This window comes from Hesperophylax consimilis, chromosome 29 (genome assembly GCF_061612785.1).
Source record: "Hesperophylax consimilis isolate HC1 chromosome 29, BYU_Hcon_1.0, whole genome shotgun sequence".
NCBI lineage: Eukaryota > Metazoa > Arthropoda > Insecta > Trichoptera > Limnephilidae > Hesperophylax > Hesperophylax consimilis.
This window is the reverse complement of record NC_142864.1, coordinates 17007236-17033558: the sequence shown is the minus strand read 5'-3', so window position 1 is coordinate 17033558 and position 26323 is coordinate 17007236. Positions and strand designations below refer to the sequence as shown.

The 26323-nt window shown below is 37.1% G+C and overlaps 2 protein-coding genes across 2 annotated transcripts in view; one reads left to right on the top strand and one right to left on the bottom strand.

The window, feature by feature from the left end:
- Positions 1-26323, top strand: part of Vinc (vinculin) — a 146714-nt gene that overhangs the window by 96242 nt on the left and 24149 nt on the right. The window contains exons 7-17 of the mRNA XM_089649321.1: positions 337-454; positions 5423-5611; positions 11319-11428; positions 12883-12985; positions 14782-14918; positions 15965-16095; positions 16242-16393; positions 17338-17403; positions 18305-18416; positions 18761-18854; positions 20259-20454. Of these exons, the coding sequence (XP_089505447.1) occupies positions 337-454; positions 5423-5611; positions 11319-11428; positions 12883-12985; positions 14782-14918; positions 15965-16095; positions 16242-16393; positions 17338-17403; positions 18305-18416; positions 18761-18854; positions 20259-20454 (1408 nt within the window). The remainder of the gene's footprint in view (positions 1-336; positions 455-5422; positions 5612-11318; positions 11429-12882; positions 12986-14781; positions 14919-15964; positions 16096-16241; positions 16394-17337; positions 17404-18304; positions 18417-18760; positions 18855-20258; positions 20455-26323) is intronic.
- On the bottom strand, positions 1495-4072 carry LOC149409927 (uncharacterized). The gene is made up of 3 exons (XM_089649060.1): positions 3885-4072; positions 2426-2924; positions 1495-1548 (listed from the first exon to the last, which is right to left on the bottom strand). Exons 1-3 carry the CDS (start codon positions 4070-4072, stop codon positions 1495-1497), a joined length of 741 nt encoding a protein of 246 aa, XP_089505186.1.

The following is a 26323-nucleotide window of genomic DNA, read 5'->3' as shown; positions in this document are numbered from 1 at the left end:
CTATGGTCACTTGTCACACCCATGAATGATCGGGTAGTTCACTATCGACCCAGTACTACTGTGGACAGTATACACAAAGATGACATAGACCTCCTGTTTTCATTTAAATTTTTTTAAACTTATTTAATTGCGATTCTCTCGGATGACAAAGAAAAAGTTATCAATTTTAAGGTTAAGGACAATTCCTTGTAGAATCAAAATAGCCCCTCAGGGTTGTCATTGGGTATTTTGAGTTAGTTATCTTATTCTTTTGTATGGTTAGGGGTCATTATCATAGTCTCTAGTCTAGGACTTTTATGAAACGCATTCAATATGGTGTTTTTATTTTATTTTCAGAGTGTTGCAACTGACAACTTACGATGAGGAGACCAGTGACCACGATAGTCTGTCAGCTCTCAAAAGTCTTCAGAGTCAACTGGCCAACAAACTCAACATGGCTAATGAGTGGCTCAATGTAAGTCTATACACGGTGTCCGGAAATTAGTTGTACAAGCGGAAAACTTGTGAATCTACATCGTATTATGCTTGGCGGCCGGTCAAAATTGATTTTGCACAGAATCTAACAGAGGATCGGTGTTAAATGAGTCGAACGCCGATCATTCTCTGGAGACATTTTTTTTTACAACACTTGGTGTGTAAAAGATATTATGTTATGTTGTTTTAGGAGTGTAAAAAATTTATGTCGAAGGACCTTGAATGTTAGTGTAATTACCACTGCACATGAGACAATAATATGTTGTATGAAAGGAAGGACTCACCCAGTGTTGCCAACTCAACTACTTCAAAATATGCTAGAGTGATGGGAAAAATATGCCAGAAATATGCTAAATTCCTTTAAAAAATGCCAAAAAAAAGCCAACATAAATTTAATTTAGAAATAAAATCAGTGAAATAAAATATCAATATCTTCATATTCTTCTTCTTCATCAACAGCAGCTGATGGGGAAGCCTGAGAGACGGTGTCGTAACTTTCTTTGGTCCCAATGCAGCGTAGTACTTTGTCAGGAACAGTGTAAGAATAACAGCACTTTCCTGCTCTCTTTAGGCCAAATCTCACATACAAAATGGCATTCAGGGTTCTCACCGCCAAACGATTTCGGAGTTTTGTTTTGACCAGACTCATTTGGCTAAATACACGTTCAATGTCCGCATTTGAATACGGCAATGTTAAAATAGACATTGCAAACTGACATAAATCACCGAAGGGGTTATTATTAGCTGCATCTTTATGTTGCATGACTTCATTCCAAAACTCTACAGTGGAAGTCAAGGATTCCCATTTAATGTGAACTATGTTTCTCCATTGAGACACCAGTTTTTCAATCGATATCATTTTTGTTAGTTAAAAAATTGGTTTTTATTATTTTCATGTTTCTGTAAAAATAAGCCAAATAAATATGCTATATGCTAAAAGCATAATAGTTGTGCTAAACATGGAGTTATTATGCCAAATTTAGCATATAATATGCTAACTTGGCAACACTGGACTCACCATTAGGAACAAGGGTACTTGTTTTCTTCCTGTTTATTCTCCTCACAGCAATGGCACTGAACACATAACGGTTTGCACAATATCGGCGCGGATGAGAATGTAATAATGTAAGCGAGATAAGATCTCGCGCGGATGCGGTTTTTTTATAGTGAGCTATGCGGGTTATTGAAACAGACTGACTGCAATGTGCACAGAAAGGTACAAGAATTCAAATAGTAATGTAATAAAATACATGCATTTTTTACAAATAAAACATCACTAAATGGCCCACCACTGACTTTAACTTCAGTTTATGGAGTGGTATTACAAAATTAGGCTTCAATTTAACCTTTCCCTTACTGTCCTAAAAAAATACACGCGTTCCGGTGCTGTGTAGTCAATACACATCTTAAAATAAGCGATTTAAAATCGGAAAAATATGAATATTTATAGCCAATCGCTTATGTTTATTATATTTTATTTCAAAAGTGATAATAATTCTAATTTAATAGCTGAAAACATGAAAAAACCATCGGCAGAAGCTAAAAAAACGTGCGAGGAGTGCTTATCTAATGACGGTCCGTGACCGAATGGCGGCTGATTCTGCTGATGGGCGCTGGACTACACGCACATGACGCACACAGCTTTGCGTGTTTACGCTGCCAGTCTTGCAGGGGTTTCAAACTTAAATTTTTTTTTAAAGGAAATAAACAAATTTTTAAAAAGAAATATTATATTGAGAAACTAAACATTAAAAATTCCACATGCATTATATTTAAATATAACAGCAAAATTATGTAAGAACAAAACAATACAGCGAAATTAAAAATAATAAAAATTTTAAACCAAATATATTAAATTGTTAATCTAAATTGCATTGCAATTGTGGCAGGAAATATATTTTTTTTCTTTTCTGTGGCTTGTGCATACAGATTTTTGACAAATATGACAAACTATGGTGCTTCTTTTTTTTGTGTTGTATGGGCAAAATCTGCAAGTTTTCGACGGTGCTCGGGACACTAGTACATTTCTTGAATCACTCGTAATATCATTCGTAACAGCAGTTGCCGGTGGTGTTTCTTGATAATATGACAAAACTGTCTCGAAAGCATCTTGTTGTTGTTTGTGAAATTTGACCGTGCTGTTTTTTCTTTTCATTACATTGGGCTTAGCCAACTCTAAACCTAGCTGTCTTATGAATAATTTCCTTTTACTTCTATTATTTTTTTTCCACTCCGGATACTTTTGAATCCATAATAAATATGTGTTCAGTGCAGCAATGTCTAACATTTCCATGAACAAACGAAACGGCCATCTTCTTGTCGACCTTACACACGAATACTCGGAGGTCATTTTGTCCCCTGTGTCAACGGCACCCTTGGTTTTATTGTAATGTAAAATTATATCCGGTTTTTTTGTATCGGTTTGGCTTATTTCATTTCCAAGGAATTGAGTTGACAGCAGCAAAACTGCTTTATTTTGCTGAGGCACATATGACACAAGTGTTTTATTTGATGTAAAACCAAACTGGCTACTATACAATGGCCTTTCTTTTGATGGCAAAAACTCTTTAGGGATTTCCCTCTTATTTTTGCGAAGAGTGCCAGTTATGGTCAGATTTTTAGATAGAAGATTGTCCGCCAGTGGTACTGACGTAAAAAAATTATCTGTGGTTATGCCTCTATTGGTGCCATATTGAGGTTCCACCAATTCCATAACGACACGATTGCCTTGATTTATTTCTCTTTTATTATTTATCATACCGCTGTATATTTGCATGTTACATATATATGCGGTTTTAGCATCTGCAGCGATCCATATTTTGATGCCATACCTGGCTGGCTTTGACTTCATATATACCCGAAATGGACATTTACCTCTAAACGCCGCCAAACGCTCATCCACGGTTATATCAAGCGATGGAGAGTAATTTGATTTACATGCATCTACCAATTTACTGAATATCGACTTAATTGGCTCTAGCTTGTCTGAAGAAGCTTCAAATCTCTCTCGTCTTGTATCTCTATTATCAAAACGGATCTGACTATAAATATTTATGAACCTGTCTCGAGACATAGCTGCCGTGAAAAACGGCTGACAAAATGGACTTTCACTTGTCCACAACTCATTCAAACTTAGTTTTCGGGTGCGATTTCTGCTAGAAGCAAGCATTATACCGATGAAAGCATATAATTCATCTTCGGATAATTGCTCAATCATATTCCCGGGTAAACGCCTCAATTGACGATTCGTTTCTTGGCATATTTCTGTCACCATATCTGCGCTTATAAATAAAGCAAACATTTCTCTTATTGTGTTAGCTAATAAACTACCATTTTTCAGGCCGGAAGTTTCATTGACAATATTGCATTGCCGACGTCTCGATGATGATGGTGGTAATACATTCCATTCGAATCCATGTTTTGAAACCAGTATTTCTCCCTCGTCTTCATTTTCACTAGTCGATTCCGAGTCCGATTCTTCTAAATGTTCAACCAAATCTTCAGTATCTGATATGTCATTGTTCATTTCAAACTCAATATCACTATCATAATCAAGTTCTTGCGCTATCTCTTCTTCTGTTAAATTTCTGTCAGTCATTATTCTTCCTGAAAATGGAAGGGTTTTTGTAAATATGTAATGTAAAACGCAGTATTGCTTAGCTGAATATTATAACGAATAAGAAAAAAAATGTAAAATTTGAAATAAATATTCAAAAATAAATCTTAGATCAATGATTAAATGACGAAAGCGCACGGATAAATAGTTACGTAATACACACTTTTCAATACTATAATATAAGGTAATAGTATAACACAGTATTCGGAAATTAATGAAAAAGTACTTACCAAAAATTATTAATTTAATTATCGAACGGAAATAATGATTCACTTTAGTACCCCTGCACAAGTTGGTCACGAGTGGTAGCTACACAATGCGGCCGTAGGTATCGATGGTCTAAATAGAACTGGGGACAAGTGGATTTCTCATGTGCCCGTATAGCGAAGTAAAGCGGGACATCAATAGCGTGTCATTTCCTCGCACACTCTTCGCGTAGCAATGGCACACGGTTGATTGTATTGGTGTATTTGTTCCCGATTTCTTATAAAAATCTCTGATTTTTAATTGAATTTGAAAACTATGTTAAATATTATTTTTTAATTCAGTGCATAAATGTATAACGGAGGAATACCTAAAATCTGAACCCAGAATTTATTATATTTATAGAGTTATTAAAGATATTAGAAGCAATGTGTAGTAAATACACACCACAGATGAGGAAAGGTTAAGACAATAATTTTATAGTTGCGTTGTGGTGAGTACTATGTAAAAAATTTAATTAAAATATATGTATTATTTTCAAAGATATAGCTGTTTCAAACAAAATCAATTTTCTCGAATGGAACCCTTGTTTTTTGACCGCATAAAATGTGTTATTATTTCTTTGAAAACAACTTTTGAATATAGTTATATCGTTTAGGATATGTATTCAGGTTTCTCAAGAGGGATATATTTTTTATTTTAATGTAAAGTTAAATATTCTAAAACTTAAGTTGAAATACATACGATTATTGAGATATATTATCTGGTAAATAGAAAACAATCACAAAAATAAATAAATCATAGTTTTTTTTCTGAAATTTGAACAAATTTCATCAAGGTAATTATCATGCATCTCTGTGTATTTTCCTCCAGCAATGAAGTGTATTCTGAAGATTTTCTGCCCCGGCTTTCAACAGGTTAACGGGTACCGTTCAATTGTCCAAAATTCTAAATGACTGTAAAGTGCTTTAAGGCAGTGCTGATTGTCAATTTTATTTTGTATCAAATTTTATGGAGCTTGAAACATTAATTCTTGCAGGTAATTGAAGATTAGGCTATGTTAGCTAGTTAGATAGAGTTAATATTAAAATTCCATATTTTCATGTTAATGAAGATGTCCATTTCCAGGATCCTGATGCATTGCGCGGCGCCCCTGGCGAGCGAGCACTACGCTCCGCCCTGGCCGCTGCAGAGCGCTGCGCCGAGCGCTTTTCGCCCCCACACGCCGAGCACACGCGCACAGTGGCCAGGGATCTGCGGCGCGCGTTGGACTCTCTCGCTGCTCTCAGGGACGCGGGCCACGGCTCTTCACCTCAGGTAACGTTCAATTTATCCACAACTATTTGCTGCATCTCTTGAATTTTGATACTTGTTCATAAAATTTTGCATCTGAAGTTCAAACTAAGCGCAAAAGCAAAGGGAACGGCGGGGACTTCAGTTATTAGACAACTAAAAGATTGACAATGTCTCCAGACGTATTTTACATTGTCAGTAGAAATGAAGTAGATATTATGCTTTTGTAATATTTATATCGATTTGCAATTAAGGCTCTACAAAAAGCTTTGATATATCTGACCTATAATGATGAAATTTCGAATAAAGAAATTTCATCACTAAAACAAGTTAAGTAATAGATCAACATCGATTTTTTTATAAAACTCAGAGCTGTAATTTTTTTTTATAAATTTCAGAACTGACATTTTGTTTTTTATAAATCTTAGAGCTGACATTTAGATTTTTTTTAATCAATGTAAATAAATCCAATTACGATTTGAGATTGTCACGGCCAAAAGTATTAACTCATACCACTCCTTTGTCGAGTGTGGCTCGACATTATATTTCTTACACCAACTCCTATGTCGAGTCATACTCGACATTATAGTAACGCAATTTCGAAAAATAATTTAAATTATCAAATGTATTTTTTTTTCTTTTAAACACTTTATATCTCATTCTGAATATTCCGAATACGCAAAATACATATATCTCGTCAAGTTTCGCCTTTTAGATAATTTTTAAAATCGTATTATTTTTAACCTTGTAAATGCACTGCGCAGTTATTTGGTTTTTTTTTTTTTTATTATTTATTGAGTTAGTTTATACATTTGAATATAAACTAATATAAACAAGATCATATTTCATTTTGTAATTTTACATATTTTTACAATAAATATAACATTTCTTTTTAAATACATTCATTCTTCCTTCATTCTTCAGACTTTCAGGCATTTCATCATACATTTTTAGTCCTTTGTACATTAGGCAGTTCTGTGATTTTGTTTTTTTCATATGTGGCAATCTAATCCTATTTACATTTCTGGTTTCGTAATTATGAACATCTCTATTAAAAACAATTTCATCCTTAAAATATTTTGGCATTTGGTTGTTCATGATTTTATGTACAAAAATTAACACATTAAATAATAGTCTCTTTTTTATAGAAATCCAATTTAGCTGTTCTCTCATTTGATCTATGTTTGCGTATTTTCCTTTTCCTAGTATACATCTCATAGCTCTATTCTGTATAACATCTAGCTTGTTCAAGTTTCCTTCATTGGCCAAATACAACACAGTAGAGCAATAATCTAAATGTGGAGCAACTATAGTTTTATAAATCAGCTCTGTAGTGTTTCCATTTAGTTTATTTCTTAATCTTCTAAGAAAATTGACTTTTTTAGATACCTTCTTTAGCACATATTCAAAATTTGCTGCGAAAGTTAGTTTTGAATCTAGTATCACACCCAGGTACTTAATTTCATTTACTTTTTCAATTTTTTCGCCATTAATTGTCAATTTTAACTCTGTGTTATGCGTTTTGTTGCCTATTTCCATATATTTTGTTTTGTTGATATTCAGTTTTAATTTGTTTAATTTCAGCCATTTCGCTATATTTTGTAGGTCTTCATTTAATTTATTGATTGCATCTATGTATTCTTCACATGAAATATAGATTAATGTATCGTCTGCAAATAATCTAATTTTGCAATGTTTTATGGTTTTAATTATATCATTAATGTAAATAATGAATAGAATTGGACCTAATACCGACCCTTGTGGAACACCGAGGTTGTTTTCTATCGGTTCTGATTCTGAGTTTTCCACTTTTGTTACCTGTTTTCTTTCATGGAGATATTCTTTGAAAAGATTTAGAGCTACTTCAGAAAGACCTATATCTTCTAATTTTTCCAAAAGTTTTTTCCTTTCTATCGTTTCAAATGCTCTTTTAAAATCTAAAAATGTTGCAATGGTGATTTTTTTATTATCTGTTTCTTTCTTCCATGTATTAATCACAATGTTTATTGCAGCTTCACAAGAGTTATTATTACGGAATCCTGATTGTTCGTCACATAATATATGATGTTTTTCCAAATACTCAACGAGTTGTTTCTTTATTACAATTTCTAGTACCTGTTCGTATTTTGGTAACATATTTATAGGTCTAAATTCTTCGCATTTTCTGGTATTAACAACTTTCGGAATCGGGATCACAATAGATGTTTTCCATGTGTTTGGAAATTTTCCACTTCTTAACGATTCATTTATTATGTTCAGTAGATGAGGTCCTATCACTGGCATTGCATCCCTTAAAACTGTAAAGCTTATTCCATCTGGACTCTCTTTTGATTTGGTGCTGTTTAGAATCTGTAAAAGATATGTTTCATCAATCTCTTTAAACACAAGTTTTTCTCGGTTTAGGGGAACATTTCTCACGCGGTTGTCTTCCTTCAGTATTGGTATACTCTGATGTAATTCCGTTATGCTGTTTACAAAATATTTGTTGAAGCAGTTCTGTATGCTACCCTGTATCTGATGTGGAAATTCAATGTCATGTTTCATCCCTTTATCTTCAGTTTGCATTAATCCTTTTATGGTTTTCCACATTTTTTTAGTGTCTCCTTTTTCACAGATAATTTTATTTTTGAAGTAATCGTTCTTACAAACTTTCAGTTGTTTTGAGTATTTATTTCTTGCATTTTTGAATGTTTTCCAGTCTTGTGAGTTTCTTGAGATTTTTGCAATTTTGTACAGTCTATCTCTTTCATATTGTATTGATTGTAGTTCTATGTTATACCATTTATTTGTTCCTCTTATTTTAGTAGTTTGGATTGGTATTAACTGGTCGATTACTTCTTGAAGGTTATTTATTAATGATTTAGCCTTTTCATTAAATTCCATTTGATGAAGTTCATTCATATCACCCAGAAGTTCAATTAACCTTTCACTGTTATATTTTTTATAATTTCTGTATTTTATTACTTTGCTGGTTTTCGTATTAGTTCTTTTTGTGTTATCTGTAATGTGGATAAGGTTATGGTCGGTTATTTTTGGCTCATCTAGAACTTTTACATTCAAATCTAATCTGTTGGATATGACAAGGTCAATTAACGTCCTGGATTTATCCGTTATTCGTGTCTCACTTTTAACAAGTTGTTTCATTCCCGATGCTTGGATAATTTTTTTAAGTCTTTTAGTATATGTATCATTCAAATTTTTAAAATTTATATTAAAGTCACCAGTTAGGATATTATCTTCTTCCTCTTCTAGGTTTTGGGTGCACCAGTTCTCTATAAATGATAAAAAGTCTTTTGTACTTGCATTTGGAGAATGGTAAATTACTCCGTATACTCCTTTCTTATATCCAGAAGTTATCCTGATCGCTAGTATCCAGCAGTTCTTTTCGTATTTTGTGTTGGAAATAACTTCAAATATTATGTCTTTTTTGATAATTATTTGGTTGCGACACATGTAAGTAGGTAGGTACTTGCCTGTCTACCTGCGTAACAATAGGAAGCGCTGAGGGATTTCTCCCAACACATAACAAAGGATTATTATACCTATTCACTTGTTATCACATAATATTTTGTTCTGTTTGTGTATTTACATTTGTTTTTACTGTTTTTAGTAGCAAATATTTCGTGTCCGAGAAAGCACATGTGTCGTTCGGTCTTGAAAATAATACTCAGTAATTAGGTGAAAATATAGTTTTACATTTCTTTTTGTAAAGAAAGAGTAATAAAAATTACATATTTTAAAAATTTTTGTTTAACTTTTTATTGAGGCCACTTTTTATCCCTTTTTTGTAAATTAATTAAGGAGTTGGTAGTAGGTAATTAAAAAAAAAATTAGGAGTGCAAAGGGTTAAGCTAAGCGTCCACCTTTCGGCATCGGACGCATCGCATCAAACGGATGAATTTTTCACAATGCGTCCACCTGATAGGCAGCGATCGTATTTGCCGCCGCAACTACCAGCAATCGGATTGCCGACGCCACTTCATTCTGTCGTGAAAAATGTGTCTGTGACGTAATGGAAGAAAGTGAAGAAGAACAATTTGTCATCGCTTGTGTGTTAGCAGAAGAGGAAGAAAATGTAAAAAAATCTAAAAAAAGGCAACATAAAATTTAATCTGTTTTCAATCTGTTCCCATATATTATCCCTTATTTGTTGGTTTGCATAATTAGGGTGCTTTAAATTATATATTTCTTCATATTCGCACAATTGTAATAAGTCGTGCCGCATCCATGATGCTAAACAACGCGTGAGGTCAAATGCAAATGGTGGAATGCTGAGCGAGCGCACGGGGTGCGTCCACCTGACCGGCATTCCGAATGTCGTCATCGGCAAGCATCGCCTCTCCAAGCAACGGCGTCGGCATTTCCGATGAGCAGATTCGAGCGATCCGTACGATGCGGATTGGTGGACGCACTTGTGTGACTTTCTATACAAAGAATACTACGATCCGTTTGATGCGATGCGTACGATGCCGAAAGGTGGATGCTTAGCTTTATCGTGATTAATTTTTGGGTTATCGTGCTGTCTTGCGCTTCCTCCTTCATTAAGGTGTCCATCAATAGGCAGATGTCAGATGTTCATCATCTAACCCGATGGACACTGTAACGCTGTTAAAAAAGGAGGAAGATCATCATGGCATAATAACCCAAAAATTAATCACAGTGAAATCAAATTATGTATTCAGCTTCGTCAGTGGGTAGAGGATATCGACTCAAATGTTTTATATTTATTTCCTTGCAACCGAACTGCAAATTTTCGCGGATAATGGAATAGAAATTCAGAATTCTGTTTCTTAAAAATCTAATAGTTTGGCGGAGGACGGCTCGGAGGGCTTTGAAGCAAAGAATGGACGGTTATCTCGAGAGTATTTCCTCCTGGGGTAAAAATAATCTCGTCGAATTTAATGTTTCAAAGACCCAATCCTGTCTGATTACGTCTAAAAGGGATCCAAATGATAATCTAGTCTCCTTCAACGGAAGCAATCTTCCGAACAGGCCTTCCATTGATATGCTTGGTGTAACTATAAGTGACCAGCTCAGGTACGGGGGCTCCATCGAAGCTAGAGTAAAGTTGGCCTCTCAGAAGCTGGGCGTACTGTACAGGGCCCGCAGATACTTTAATAGTACACAACTGCTCACCCTGTACAAATCGCAAGTGCGCCCTACTGTCGAATTTGGCAGCCATCTCTGGTCTGGAGCCCCAAAATACCTGAAAAAAACCCTTGACTCTGTGCAGAAACGGGCGGTCCGTTTGATAGATTCCCCAATCTTAACAAACGGACTGCAATCTTTAGAGCACAGGCGTCAGGTAGGTATGCTGTCCTTGTTCTATCGGTATTACAATGGAAGATGCTCTGAAGAACTAGCGTCATTGATCCCTTCGGCACCGGTGCGTAGTCGGGATACACGCCAAACGCGCGCCCAACATTTGTACACAGTTGACACTTGTCACATGAGAACGGGTCGCTTCTACGATTCGTTCTTAAGTTCAACAGCTCGGCTGTGGAACGAACTGCCGGCCTCTGTGTTTCCTCCCTCCTACAACATGGGACTCTTCAAGACCCATGTTCACTCCTTCCTCTCCACAAAAAGACCCTCCACACAGCATCCCCAAAGATGACATAGGCCCTGAGGGAAATTATTTTCTTCAGGGCCTCCTGTGTGGAGTAAATATTAAAAAAAAAAAAAAAAAAAAACTATTGTGCTGAAAAATTTATACGTTTTTTTTTCTCAGGCTATGGAGTTAGCAAGTGAAATCAGGAACAAGGTATCAGAGCTGATGCAGTCTGTCAATGAAGGAATAAAGGATGTTGAACTTCAAGGAGCTAAGACACTGCAAGGAAGGTATGTCTGATAAAATGATGCATAATTTACCTGATTTATGCTAAATTATAGCTAAAGATTGCTAGGTTTGATTGGAAACAACTGCCATAACCATTCGAGCAATAGCTACCCAAATTTGGGTAGCACTGCTAATGCTCTTGAGCGATGGCTACCCAAATTTGGGTAGCTGTATGTAGATGATTTTATGAATTTATTTTGAACATTCCTCAGAATGCCGTACTTTGCCTTATGCCAATAAATAAGACAACATAGCATTATAGGATGGGGCGGAACTTATAAAAAACACACACAATTTTATTGAAAACATATACATATTCACCAGAACTTCTGTTTAAAGAATTTAAAGTCAGAAAACTATATGGGTTATTTATTGCTATTAAGTTTAATTTGTAGAACTCTATTTTAATTTTAATTTTTTATATATTCAATAATATTGTTATTGGGTTTATAAAAACAGTTACAAAGTAAGTGGGCTACCCACAGTTTGATAATGCCTTCAGAAGGCGAAACAGCTGTCACGCGTAATAATAATTACACAGCAGAACTTGTTTAAAAATAAACTGTTTTTATAAACCCAATAACAATATTATTGAATATATAAAAAAATAAAAAAAATAAAAAAATAAAAAAAATTTTAAAAAATTATATGGGTTATACTTCTACCATGCAACATTACAAATTTACTACTTACATTACAATAAAGATTTTAAGTTTCTTCTTAAAACTCGATGTTAAGACACACTGTTAAGACACAGTCGATGGCTCCATGAGAACTGTCCGCGTCTTCAACTCGCTTTTGTGTAAAACAGCTCGTATGTGGAACGAGCTACCAGCATCCATTTTTCCTCCTTCATATAATCCGGGCCTTTTCAAGACCCGCATTAATAAATCCCTTCCTACAGTCCCTACCTTAATCCACTTCACAACGCTGCCCAACCGGGTGGCGACATAGCTCCCTTGCTTTTACACTGTACAGATAGGGGCACTCTTGTGAGGTGTCATACAAAATAAATTTCGGTAACTAATATGCAGAATTCACAGAGTGTTATAAAAATAATGATTTTTTTATAAAACCTAAAAGAGATAAACGGTGAAATATAGGTGGATTCATTGGCTGTAAACCACAGTAAGCAGTTCACGTTTCCTTATTAATATTCATAGGTACAATTTTTAGAATGAGCGTTACCAAAACGAAAACCGAATGCCTAAAATTATCGCTCAAAACATTTTTTGTTTTAAATACTCTATAGCTTGAGTGGAAAATACTGTAATATTAATATATTGTATTCTGTATAATACAAATTGTGTTCTGTATAATACAAATTGTGTTCTGTATAATACAAATTGTATTCTGTATAATACAAATTGTATTCTCAATAATACAAATTGTATTCTGTATAATACAAGTTGTGTTCTGTATAATACAAATTTGATGATAATTTGTCTGTTTTCAGATTGGAGACAGCCCACAAGTGGTTGCTGAACCCCAGTGCGGATCCTCTCACCAGATCTGAGGGTCAGAAAGCCATCAGCACCATTGTTGCCCAGGGACAAAGGGTAAAGACTCTATTTTGACAAATACTATACACAGCTCCTGTGAGCTCAGTCCTTTTCTTAAAATACACTATGGTTGTAATCGGGTATTCAGATATGTCTCCTGGGGTTCCATGATATTTTATCAAAACGACAATTAAACACACCTTTAAAAAGTGATATAGAGTCATTAAAACTGTTGAAAAAAAAACCTAGGTTAAATAGTTACCTATGTAACCTCTGGCGGGTATTTTTTGCGCAGGCGCTACGCTGTCTCTGGGCGAAAATAAAGGTCCCTCGCAAATTTGTTTTAAATCGCTATATCTTCGAAAATATTTTAATAAAAATTGGACATAGTAAAAGTACTAAATGAAAATCGAATATTGTTTGAAATGCAACTCAATTAACCTTGTAATATGTTTATTACGGTCCGCATATCGGTATCGGTATGTTATCTAAATAATATACTATCCTTTTGTTGAAATACCGATGTAAACGAAAGGCACGAAGATAAATATAAAAAGAAGACTCGCACTACGATTTGATAATTATGTACATATAGTTGAGACCTTTACAAAGAGATTGGTATATAATATTCATATAAAAACATTGAATAATTCTGTCTTTTCTGCCATTGAAATGAGGCCGGCGCAAAAGGTAGAACTACCTTTCCCGGCCTTAAGCATCAATCGACCGAATGGGTAGAACTGTCTTTCCTGGCCGAATTGTGTTAGCATGACTAGAGGAAGAGTATTATATTTTATTTTGTGAAGTTCAGGCACAAATATTCAAATGTTTTCAGATCCATACTCTAAAGAACTTATTTTGCCACATTATGCAATAAAACCATATCCGAAAATGGTTTTGTAGCGTCGAGAGAACAATTCAGAATTGTCTCATTAATAATAAACAGCTCGACCTACGTAGGTACTTGCAAAATACCGAGAACCAAAACGTAAACAAGTTACTTGCGAGTTACTACTGACAGTTAAATCGTAAACAACACAACCTACCTGTCTCCGAGCACCTGCTTGCCTACTTACGACAATACGATTGCAAATCGGTCTGGCGCATTACGCCAACTCGCTAGAAGGTTCGAGCCTATCGCCTATGCATAATTGCAACGCCGCCGAATGTTCCTGAAAGACCCAGACTGAGCGAGTGTCTCCGATTTAGTTGTAAATCCACCTACCTACTGTCGCCGCCGGCTGAATCGTATAAATAAGCCCGACGCAGCGAGCAGTCAGGATTCAGTCTCCAAACCGTCAGCCAGGTACTATCACGCTAGGGAACCTTGACCTAGATTCGCCCGCATTCTATAGTATTGTAAATAGTAAACGCGTAAATATTGCGACTGTAAAATCGATTTTTGATTTATCAATAAACGCTGTATCAGAGTTGAAGAGATTTTTGATTTGTACACCAAGATAACCACAGGTTTGAAAGTAGCATTTTTATAGTTTTTTTTTCTAGGCCTATAAAATGAATGTAGCAACCAATATGTGTTCTACTTGTAGTATTTAATTAAAACCTCTATAATATTTCTAAGCGATCAAATTTTCAAACCAAAAACAAATGATTTTGAATTATTTCGCAGTGCATCACCATACTTAAACTTTTTTGTAAACCTATCTTCCCAAATGTTAAGTGTGTTAAAATATGAAATCTTGTGCTATAAATGGATGATTAATCTATGGTACAATAATTAACATTCCTCTTCCTACTTCATGTTCCAACATTCCTTAAATTGAGAAAGCGACTCTGGGCAGTGTGGTAACATTTTAAAATTAATATAAACTAATGATATTGTTTGGTTACAGATTGCCAATGGTCTGCAAGGCCACGAGAAGTCGGAGATCCTGCAGTTGTGCGGAGAGGTTCAACGCCTGTCCAACAAGCTGGGAGAGCTGTGCGCCAGAGGGCAGGGAGAGTCCGCAGAGGCTAAGGAAATCACCAGGTAACAAAGGGAGATATGGTATGAAAGCTTGCTGACTGTCGCCAAGCTACGACCAAACCGCATGGACTGTCAAAGCAGCAATGCAATGAAAGTTACGCATATGGTTTGTAGGTATAAAGAAGTTGGGGCATTGCTGTGCTTAGATATGATTTGCAGTAGTATGGGTGAAAAGTGTTAGCAAAATTGTTCATGGCCAATTTCCCTTGTTTCTGTTATCTATGTCATAGGCGGTGCAACCGTTAAGAGTTTTCTGGCCAACTCTCGGAAATCTCTTCTACCGGTCAGTAGCTGAGTTGGCTTCGCGTTTGGATCCCACCCAGGCATCGCATGTTCAATTCCGCGGCTGGCTAAGTCCTGCATCACAACAACAGCTATATTTTCCGCTTACTGTGGTGGTAGTAGGAGATTTTCAAATATTGTCAGGTTATTCGTAACCCGTGAATATTTGTCTTTTTTTTAAAAGAAGAAGTCTCCCGCCAACTTTCTCGATACATACATCAAAGTCTTGGCCGCATCTAGGAAACCCCTTCACTCCTAGAGTTCATTTTGCCTAAGGATTCGGTGTTAGTTTCCACACCGTCCAACCAACTGAAGTTTTGTTCTCCCATCTTCTTTTTTCCTGCAGACTTATTTATTTTATTCATAATGTAACTATTTCTGTTACTACCAGCGTTTTCTTTACCTTCTTCATCATCAGCATCAGTGCTTCAACCTTGTCTCTGGGAAACGCTTCCATTCCTGCTGGTCTCTTGTTCTCTTCCTCTTATTCCTTTTGCCTAAAGATGCGACATTAGCCTCCACACCATTTCCCCACCTTTGCTTTGGTCTCTCAACACGCCTTCGTCCTGCACATTTATTGCAGATCTTCGATCCTTGCTATAGAAGGTTCCAGTTACATTATAAATCTTACCATAGACGATTCTAAATGGTATAGCTCATATTTATACCTCTTCTGCGAAACACAAATATCTTGTATGGCGGATCTAAAGATTTATATATATGAAAAATGTTTATGTATGTTAATTATTTGATTGTCTTCTTTCTAGAAATCTGTCGGACAAACTGTGCGAGCTGAAGAATGCCATTGAACGTGCGGTGGTGAACCGAGTAGTCGAAGACTTCATTGACATTGCATCTCCTCTCAAGCACTTCTCCGAGGCTGTCAACACGCCAGAAGGTAATTAAATTTTCATGCAGTTTAATTCCCATGTTATCTTTACAATCAATTGTGATATTTCAACCTCCTCAAATCTCCAAAGTGAGATTTTTAGAGAATAAAAGAAACATGGATGTATTTTTTTAAGTCAAAATTTTTTGCTGTAGGTACTCCCGGTAGAGACATGAACTTTGCCGAGAAAGCCACCAATCTGGAACACTTCAGCACGAGGGCCAACCAAACTGCGCAGATGGTGGCTGTGGGAGGCTCGGCGGCCAATAAGAGGCTGGCTGAGGATCTGATGGCCAACGCTTCACAGGTACGTGACCACCGGGCCACTCATTCTTTCTTTGGTCATCAAGAAAGACAAACAATCCCAGGTTACAAATAACCTGACAGTATTTTAACTTCTCCTACTAACATAAAATGTTGCTTGAGCCATGATGGAGGACTTGGTAGGAATCCCACGTATTTGTCCATTATTATCTGGTAAAACGGTACAATTTATAAAAACATAATTTTCAAAAAAACCAATAAGTTATTACGAAAATAGAATCAGCCGGCACTCGGCGAAAATTTAGCGTCGGCAATCAAGAATTTAATAATTGTATTTGAAATTCCCAACATGCCTCAGTATAAATTACATTAAATAAAATAATCTTTATCTAAGAGTGGTCCAATTTTTGATCCCTGGGGAAAGCCACAAACTTCAGTGATATTATTCATAATTGAATTAGCTGACGTGTACCCGGCGTTGTCCTTAGGAGATAGACATATACCATCACGGACCTTTCTGTAGGCCTTTTTAAGATATACAATTCTGTAGTACATTATGTTGATGTATCTCATAAGGTTAAGCCAATGTAAGTGCCCGAAAATATTTTTTTTCTAATTGATTATAAAACATTGACTTTTCTCTACTTTCTATGAATATAATATGCATGTATATTATATATAAACCTTCCGGAAAAAATTCTCTTGATGGTAGTGAAAACCCTATCATAATCCGTCTCATAGTTTAGAAGAACTAAACTCACAAACAGACAGACGCGGATAGCGACTTTATTTTATACTATTTAGAGATAATATGTTTTATTATCTTTATATTTTTTGTAACAATTTGAGAATAATGAAATCCTTTTTGGATCTCACGTGCTGAGAATTACATTTACATATTAAAACTTAAAATTACATGTTTAACTATTTTAATAATATGGAGTTATTGAAAGAATTGTATTAATTATAATTTATTTTGCATTTCAGGTTGAGAAACTGTCCCCACAGCTGATATCCGCTGGAAGAATTCGCCTCACCTACCCAAGCAGCAAGGTATGCAGATTTTATTTACTTTATAATTAGAAAAAAATGACTGTCACACAAAAACATAGATAATAATGTTTGCAAACAACAGTTATTTATAATGTACACAGCTTCATCATTACTCATAGTTTGTGTTCACATTTTATTTAGTTTAAAGATCTCACTCTTCATTGATAGTCATCTTCCACTGGTATGACAGTACAATCCTCATTAATATTATTTTGAATATAGCCATAGCTTTTGTGGTTATCCATTATAATTAAATAAAATAACTTTATAAAAACCACTATTTAAATTTTTAATTATATGTTTATCCTGACAAAGAAACCATTGGTTTTGAAACATGTCGATCCTTTTTAGTAGTGTTTACAAAGGTATTTATTTCATTTATGTTAAAAGCTGTAGAGCGCATATTTAAATAACCAGAACCTGCGCAGAAAAGTAAAGTTCGCTAAATTGTGGGACTGCGCTGCGTCGACGCAGGATCAGAATATTCATGTGTTCCCACAAACAGTTCTCCAACTCGTCGTGGAAGGAAATTTTTGAGAATAAGTTTTTTATATTAAATCAGGGATTTATTCAATATTTCGCTTATTACAAGAGTGACTTCGATGGTCGACCTAACTAGGAGCTGGCTAAATAGTATAACAAAATATTCAATTTTGGAAACAAGCCCGAACTTATGATGATATAATGATGCAATTGCCTGTTTACTGTTAGATTAATTTATTGACAAATTACAGAAAAGGTCACGCCCCCTCCGCACTTTGGTTTGTTCCCTTTTCCTGAAGGGATAGTCTATCAATTTGGATGTCTGTGGGACCTACTGAATCTTACAACGGTGTCAAGATATATAAGGTTCTGTTTTTTTTTAATTTCATTTTTAGACTAATTATTTTTGGTCCATCAGGTGGCAGAAGAGCATTTCAACAATCTCCGCCAACAGTACGCCGACACAGTTTTGCGCGTGAGGGACTTGTGCGACCAGGCTGTCAATCCTTTGGACTTTATCAAGACTGCTGGTGAGTGCTGATGATATTTTACAAGACAGTTTGGGATGTTTCACAGAATTTCAAATGCAACATTTTGTTTTTTTTTACATTTCAAACGCCGATTTTAGGTTCATTTCAGCTTTCTATCAAAGCTGACAAGCATAACGACATGACAGTTGTAATTTTCTGCTAATCTCAATTTGTTCAAAAGCTTAAACGGAGTTAGAACTGACGCGACGAAATGGCGACCTTTCGAGTGTAATAAAAACGTTTGAGTTTCCGTGAAACAACTGGACCTTAGCCTGTTTCTAACATCTCTTTTGTAATGAATGATGTGGTTAAATTGAAATTATATATTTTGTATGTTTTTTTAGGTGAACTGATGCAGAAACATACTTACCTGTGTGAGGAAGCCATTCGAAATGGTGATGCCCAGAAAATGGTTGATAATACTTCATCCATTGCAAGGTAAAATTGACACAATAATATTGATAATATATACAGTACTTCCTGACTACTTCGCCACCACGAAAACTGAATTGAATGAATAAATGAATGAATGAATGAATGCAAATATTGGAAATGGAAATTAACCCACTTCCCTACACCCGATCGAGCGGAAACTCGGCATTTAGAGTCGTTGTCGATGACAATGCATTTTGTCAACTTTTGGTGGCAATCACGCATACACACACTCTGAAATTGGAAGACATTACAGCTGTTAATATTGCTAACATATGGATTACCCACCAGGAATCGAACCTGGTTATGATTGGCTAAGCTCAGATAAAAGGTAGGCAGATGAAACTCGTGTACTATCAGGGGTAGGCAGTTCCTTTAATCATCAGCTCATCCATCGGATAGGAGGTCGGAAAGGTTAACACACAATAATTACACATGGGTAGATTGGCACAAGGTATATTGATTAACTCGAGAAATTACAGGGTTGACATAGATCTCTACTCTCTTCTCTCTCTGTGACGACCGGATGAAGCGTGGATTCTACATGAAGTTACAAGAATTGAACACAAGAAAGGGATAGGTTGAAAGCTTACGATTCGCCTTGAGGCGAGGTATGGTGCATCAGGCCGTACTGGTTCTTCTCGTGCCCTAAGAGGGCCCGGCGGTACCGTCGAGGTGAAGTAGGTACACAAGATGCTTCGGCATGAGCGAGGTCCCGCGAACTAAGGTTAATCTTCGGATGTAGAAACATGGTTGCGAATGATACGGCAAACTATTGGTTACAATAATTGAGTTGGTTTAAACACGCGAGAACTACGTGAGGTTCGGGTGAATTAACAATTGCCAACTGTAAGAGCGCGTGTCTTGATTACAAGCCGGAATAAGATCGCGTCTAGGATCGCGTAATTGCGCGCCATGTCGGCCAGCGTAGCAGTTTGCTCGTCAGGTACACTGTTATCGCTGCCGGGGTCAAAGTTGGACTGAGGCTCGTGGTGCGGCGAGCGGGGAGCGGGGCCGCTGGCGGCGTTCGCTTTGACCACTTACTTGGTGGAAGGGGTAACACGTGCAATGGGTACGCCGTGTTATGATGCGGTGACCATAGTTGTAGGGTAACCAACCTTTTTAACTGTAGGGGGATTATATTACGTAACAATATGCAAAGTAAATGTCGGTCCTAGCCAATCTGAGTTTGGCTCAGTTGTTAGCGCCGTTGTCCAGTCTCTGGGGAGGAAGGTTCAATCCTCAGTCAACTATTAATAAAAATAGAAGTATTATAGTAAAAACACTTAGTTTTTTATGGGTTGAATTTTTTAGAAATTTTAATTTAAAACGGTTACTACACTGCTTTTACCCCATTAAAGTAGAATAAAAAAAATTGTATCTTTATTTAAGTGGATTGCATTTTTCCAGGCTGGCAAACCGCGTGCTGCTGGTATGCGCCCAGGAGATGGAAAACAGTGACGACCCGACCCTGCGTGCCGAGCTGGGAGCAGTGCATGCGCGACTCCAGGCCGCCGTGGCACCGGCCGTGCGCGCCGCCAAGGCCGTGGCCCTCAATCCTGGCGATCACGCCTCCGCCAACATGTGGAGGGAGAATAACAACGAGGTAATTCACATGTTTATACTGGTGTCAGCGTTTGGTAAATTTTGGTAAAGTTGAGTCTTCTGAAAACAGTTGTTGAAAGTTGATCAAACGTTGACGGACCGAGAGTCAATGGTTAATGGTAACTATCATCTCTTCTTTTTCAAGAGTTCCAACTGAAGCCGTTGGGGCATCCCCAATCAGGGTATGTTCTCAGTCTAAAGGTAGTGGGAAGAGAAAGGAGATGGGGAAGATAAAGGTGGGGAAGTGCCTGACTATTCAAATCTGGTCACCCAACACGGCTAAAGCCATTTCATTTCATTTTATTTTCAAGATTCTGAATGGAGGCCTTAGGGTAATACTGAGAGTATCTATCGCTCTGGATGCCTAAAATATATTATTTATTATTTTTTGATTCTTTAATTTCGTAATACACAACACAACACAAATCTTTTTCTACACAGTGTTCGGAGGTAAAGTGCACTAACTTCGGGAGGTGATTCTGCATGATGGTAAAAGTAAAAAGAAAAATAACTTTTTTTTTTCGAAATTCCATTGTTTATTTTTACCAGAAAACTACCTTAAAATATTGGAATTTCGAAAAAAGTTATTTATCCCTGGATGATGATCTGGCGTGTAGGTAGCACAGATCATCTAGGGAATATAATATTTCCCTATGAAAAATATATTGTGGATTAATAAACTATCTCTGCAGGGAGAAAAATAACAAACCAGTCACCAAAATACAAATGAACAGAAAAACTCACCCAAGAATGGCATTCACAAATGGAGGTCTTCTATTTTTGTCATCAGCTTCGGTTTCAGGCAGCAATCAGCAATCACTTTGCATTTGCACTCGAAAAGGTTATAAGGAACAACCAGCTCACAAGAGAGAAAAATTATTAATGATAGAGATGAATCAGCACATTCATCGTAACACACAGTGTCGAATTTGTGACATTTTATTTTGTCAAAAATATATATTTTAATTATTTTTATCTTAAATAGACCTCTTTTGACGAAATATCATGTCTCAGATGAATCTACTGAACAGATGTAACAGGTGACCGCAATTTGGTTATCATTCACCTGCAGAGAAAATACTATGCGAAATTGACAAGAGATGTCGCTTTTTGTCTATTCTATTTTTAAAAATTAATTAATTAATTATGTTTGTATATTAAAATAATTTTAAATTAAGTTTTAAATCTAATGCTTCTCCATACTCCCCGCCTTGGAAGTTCTCAGAACTTGCAAAGAAGTAAGAGAACAACGTACAAATAAATAAACGTCAAATCATTTCAAGTGACTCTATTCACATATAATATCCAAGAATTACGTCGGAAGGTCACCAAAAAAAAGCTTTCAACAGAACGAAAAGTATAAACTTAATAAAGTTCAACTGACAAGAGTACAATTAACTGTAACGGAATATCATGGCATAGTCGGAGATAATTTGAACTACCAAAAAAAATAACAAAAAATAAAAACAAAAAATAGAAGTAAGCAAATTATTGAGTCGGAAGGGGATATAACTTGATAACCGGTCGTTTGAAGAACCCAAATCGTGTCTTCACCGTCGCAACGCGAACAATTTTGTCCAATCCGGGATGGACCTCAGTGATTACACCCAAAGGCCAGTTCAACGGAGGGGAATCTTCCTGTCCCACTAGAACGACAGTTCCGATCTCAATCGGATGATCAGGGGTAGCCCACTTCTGCCTGACTTGCAAAGTGTGCAGATACTCCACACGCCATTTTTTCCAGAAAGACTGAACCATACTATCCAATAATCGTTTGCGCTGAGCGAAATTAATTTTACTGCCCGTCGGGATAGATGCAGGTAAGTATTGTAATGGTGTAGTCATTAAAAAATGCGCAGGTGTTATGATTTCCGGATCAGGGTCGGAAGATACGGCTGTGAGCGGGCGAGAGTTCATTATGCACTCTATTTGCACCAACACAGTCTGAAGCTCCTCATAAGTGAGAAGCTGAGTTCCGATCACTCGGTATAAGTGAGTTTTCATGCTTTTCACGTTAGACTCCCACATACCTCCGAAATGGGGTGCGCGGGGTGGAATCATTTTCCACTCGATACGACGCTTGGCGAGTTCTCGTTTTAACGCGGGCTCATATTCCGATTCAACTAAAAACTTGTAAAGGTCATCCAATTGTGCCTTTGCACCCACAAAATTGGTACCATTATCCGAATACAAGCACGACACAGGGCCACGCCGTGAAATAAAACGGCTGAAAGCAGCCAGGAAAGCATTTGAAGTTAAGTCAGAGACCAACTCAATATGAATGGCCTTAGTCACAAGGCATACAAACAGACAAATATATGCCTTCTGCGAATGTTGTCCTCTCCGACGAGCAAGCGTAATACGTAGAGGACCCGCGTAATCAACACCGGTGTGAACGAAGGCTTTTGCTTCAGTAATACGATATGAAGGTAAATCTGCCATCTTTGGGGTAGGATGTGATGGATTTGAGCGGAAGCAGCAGTTGCATTTCCGCACCCTTGCCCTAATAACCGTCCTAGCATCTAATATCCAATAGCGCTGACGTAATATAGACATAAGAAGTCCTGGACCGGTATGACAGTTCATGACATGAAAGTGATCTATGATAAGATTTACAACACAGTCATGTTTAGGTAGTAATATCGGATGTTTAACCTCAAAAGGTAAGTCCGATTTAGAAAGGCGTCCCCCGATACGTAACAAATTGTCCTCATCAAGAAATAAAGACAAACCCTGAAGCCTTTTGGAGTGGAATTTGCCTTTCTGAAGTGCAGCAATATCATTTGAAAAATGAGCATTTTGCACGGAACGAAGTACAGCCTTTTCAGCAGTCACAAGATTATTGACAATTCCAGAGGAAGGTGATATCTTTTTTATGAATCGGAGAATATAAACGACACTCCTTAGTAGTTTATCCCAAGTGGATATACGCTGGGCCAGTTCACCCAGAACCGATTGTTCACCCAGAACCATTGCAGTGAGCACATTAACTTTGTGTTCAGGCATTTCACCGGTATTGGTGGGGCGAAACGGTTTTACTGGCCATTCCAAAGGTGGGTGGCGAATCCATGATGGGCCGTTCCACCATAAATCATGTGAAACGAGTTGAGAGGGTAGCATGCCACGAGAAAGGCAATCGCTCGGGTTTTCAATACCGGCGACATGGTAAAAATTTTCCGGAGACAAATTTTCCTGGCACTGAGCTACACGATTGCTAACAAACACCGACCAACGATGCGGTGAGGAATGTATCCAGGAGAGCGCAATGGTAGAATCTGAAAACGCGTATGTTCCTGCAATAGAAAGACGCGCACGATAACTATCTTGAACCGTCCGTATCAACTTTGACATCAAAACTGCGGCACAAAGCTCCAAACGAGCGAGAGTTGTCACTCTCGTGGGAGAAACCTTTGATTTTGCACACAATAACCTCACTGAAATATTTCCAGAGAGATCAGTGGTGTGCAAATAAATCACGCAGCCATAACCATTCATGCTCGCATCGCAGAAGGCGACAACGAGCACTGTACTGTCCTTTAGGACGCCAACATGGCGGGGGATTTTTACTGTCGAAATTAAAGGAAATTCCTGTGTGAGAGCCGAAAACCTTTGAATAACGCTCTCAGGGGGTATATCATCCCAACCAATGTTACACAGCCATAGCTCCTTAATAAGTAATTTCGCATACAGAATGACAGGGGCGACCAAGCCGAGAACATCGAACAAGCGGGCTATTATGGAGAGTATGTTCCGCTTCGTGCACTTCTCCTGAACATAAGAAGACGTAAAGAAGAAGCTGTCATCAGCTGGTTCCCACGAAAGGCCTAACACCTTAGCGGCATTGTTAGAACCAACAGTAAAGTCCACAGGGCTTCGGTGCGAATCTGGAAGATTCTCAAGTACCACTGAAGAATTACTAGTCCATTTTACCAAATCAAAGGCACCGTACTTAAACAACGAGATCAATTCTCGCGACAGACGTACGGCACTGGGTTCATCTACAATAGAATATACCAGGTCGTCCATATACAACTTAGACTCTGCCACATTGGCAGCGTCCGGAAAATGTTGTCTCATATCCTGGGCCAACTGTCGAACAGTGCGCATTGCCAAGTATGGACTAGCTGTTAGTCCGAAAGGGACCCGATTGAATTGAAAGGTTTGTATGGGATCGTTGTCCGCGAACCGAAATAGAATTTTCAAATATTTGCGATGCTTGCTTGGAACCTCAATCTGCAAATACATCTGCTTTATGTCTGCAGTAATAGCAATGGGAAAAAGACGAAAGTCTAACAGAAGCAAAAACAGATCGGCTTGCAAATTCGGACCAGTATAAATCACGTCATTTAATGACAATCCTGTATGTGTCTTAGCGCTCGCGTCAAGTACAATCCGAGGCATAGGTTTATCCGGGCGAGTGACAGCGTGATGCGGAATGTAATATCCGTCATCGGTAATATCCGACATTGAAACTTTTGCTAAATAACCGTTTTCAATGTACTCATGAATAACTTTATTATAATTCTCCCGCAAAGCCGGTGAATGTTTAAATTTTCGCTCCAAAGCCATAAATCGGCGCTGAGCAGTAGCAAGGGAATTACCCAATTGCTTCGGGTCTTTACAGAAAGGTAAAGCAACAGAATACCTTCCGTCGACGGTGCGAGAAATGGATGATATAAATAAATTCTCACATTCCGTCTCTTCCGGACTTAGAAATTGCATGTTGGGTATTTCCTCTAACAGCCAAAATTTTTGTACTAAGTCATTAAGCGCAAGTGCTGAAAATGACGTACTTGTATTAAGCACATTACTAGGGTAGTCACCCATTAACACAAAACCGAAAGCTGTTGCTAATGCCGGAGGTTCGCCGTTACCAGATTCAACCCTGTTCCCTAAATAAATATATGGGAACAGTTGTGCACCTAATACTATATCCACGCATCCAGGAATATTCCACGTTAAGTCAGCGAGAGGTATACCCTTTAAGTAACTCATATCACCCTTGGTTATATAGTGATTAGGTAGCTGATCTGTAATACTGTCAATGACAAGCGCATAAATATTATATTTATTATTCGGGTACACGCGGGACTCAATGTCCAAATAAACGTAACCCAAAATTGGTTTGGATGCTGAACCGATTCCTTTTACAAAGGAATTGTTTAAAGGAATTATTGGTAAGTTGAGGATCTTGCAACAATCAACAGTAATTAAATTGTTCTGTGAACCGTTATCCATTAAGCACCGAACAATAACTTTATTTCCATTTTTACTCTTTGCGAATACTTGCGCGGTTGATAATAGAATCGTATTATGTGTCGCTTTCACAGAAAGGGAACATGAGTTATTTATGTTTAGCGGAGGTTCTTCTAATTGTGTATCACAATTTTCAGATGTCCCTGTAGATGTTCGCGACGTGTGTGCGTGGGTACTTGATGGAGTTTTAGCATTGTCATCAGCACTGCCAAAATGCAACAAAGTGTGATGACGTTTTTTACAAAACTCACAAGTTAAAACCGATTTACACGCGTTTATTGTATGCCCTCCACTAAGGCAATTTACGCAAGCATGTTTTGACTTTATAAATTCAAACGCGCCTGTGAAGAGCTCATATTTTTAAATTTAACGCAATCTTTAATTGTATGATTAGTTTTATTACAAACAAGACAACAATTTGTGCGCGAAGCCGTAAACCGAGGTACATTCTCGTTGCTAGCAAGGAACGATTTAAAATTTTTATTAGAACGAAATGACGACGTAGTGGGCAGTTTTTTACCGGTTTCATTTGAATTGCCTAAACGTTCTAAAATCTTAACCTGATCTTGAACAAACGAGACTAAATCGTCATATGTCGGAATCTCTTTATTCCT

Coding starts and splice junctions, on each gene's coding strand:
- LOC149409927 (XM_089649060.1), bottom strand. CDS start 4,072: ATGACTGACAGAAATTTAACAGAAGAAGAGATAGCGCAAGAACTTGAT. Junction 2,925..3,884: donor CTGGTTTCAAAACATGGATT/CGAATGGAATGT, acceptor GCTGCTGTCAAC/TCAATTCCTTGGAAATGAAA. Junction 1,549..2,425: donor CAAAAAAAAGAAGCACCATA/GTTTGTCATATT, acceptor TTATGTGTTCAG/TGCCATTGCTGTGAGGAGAA.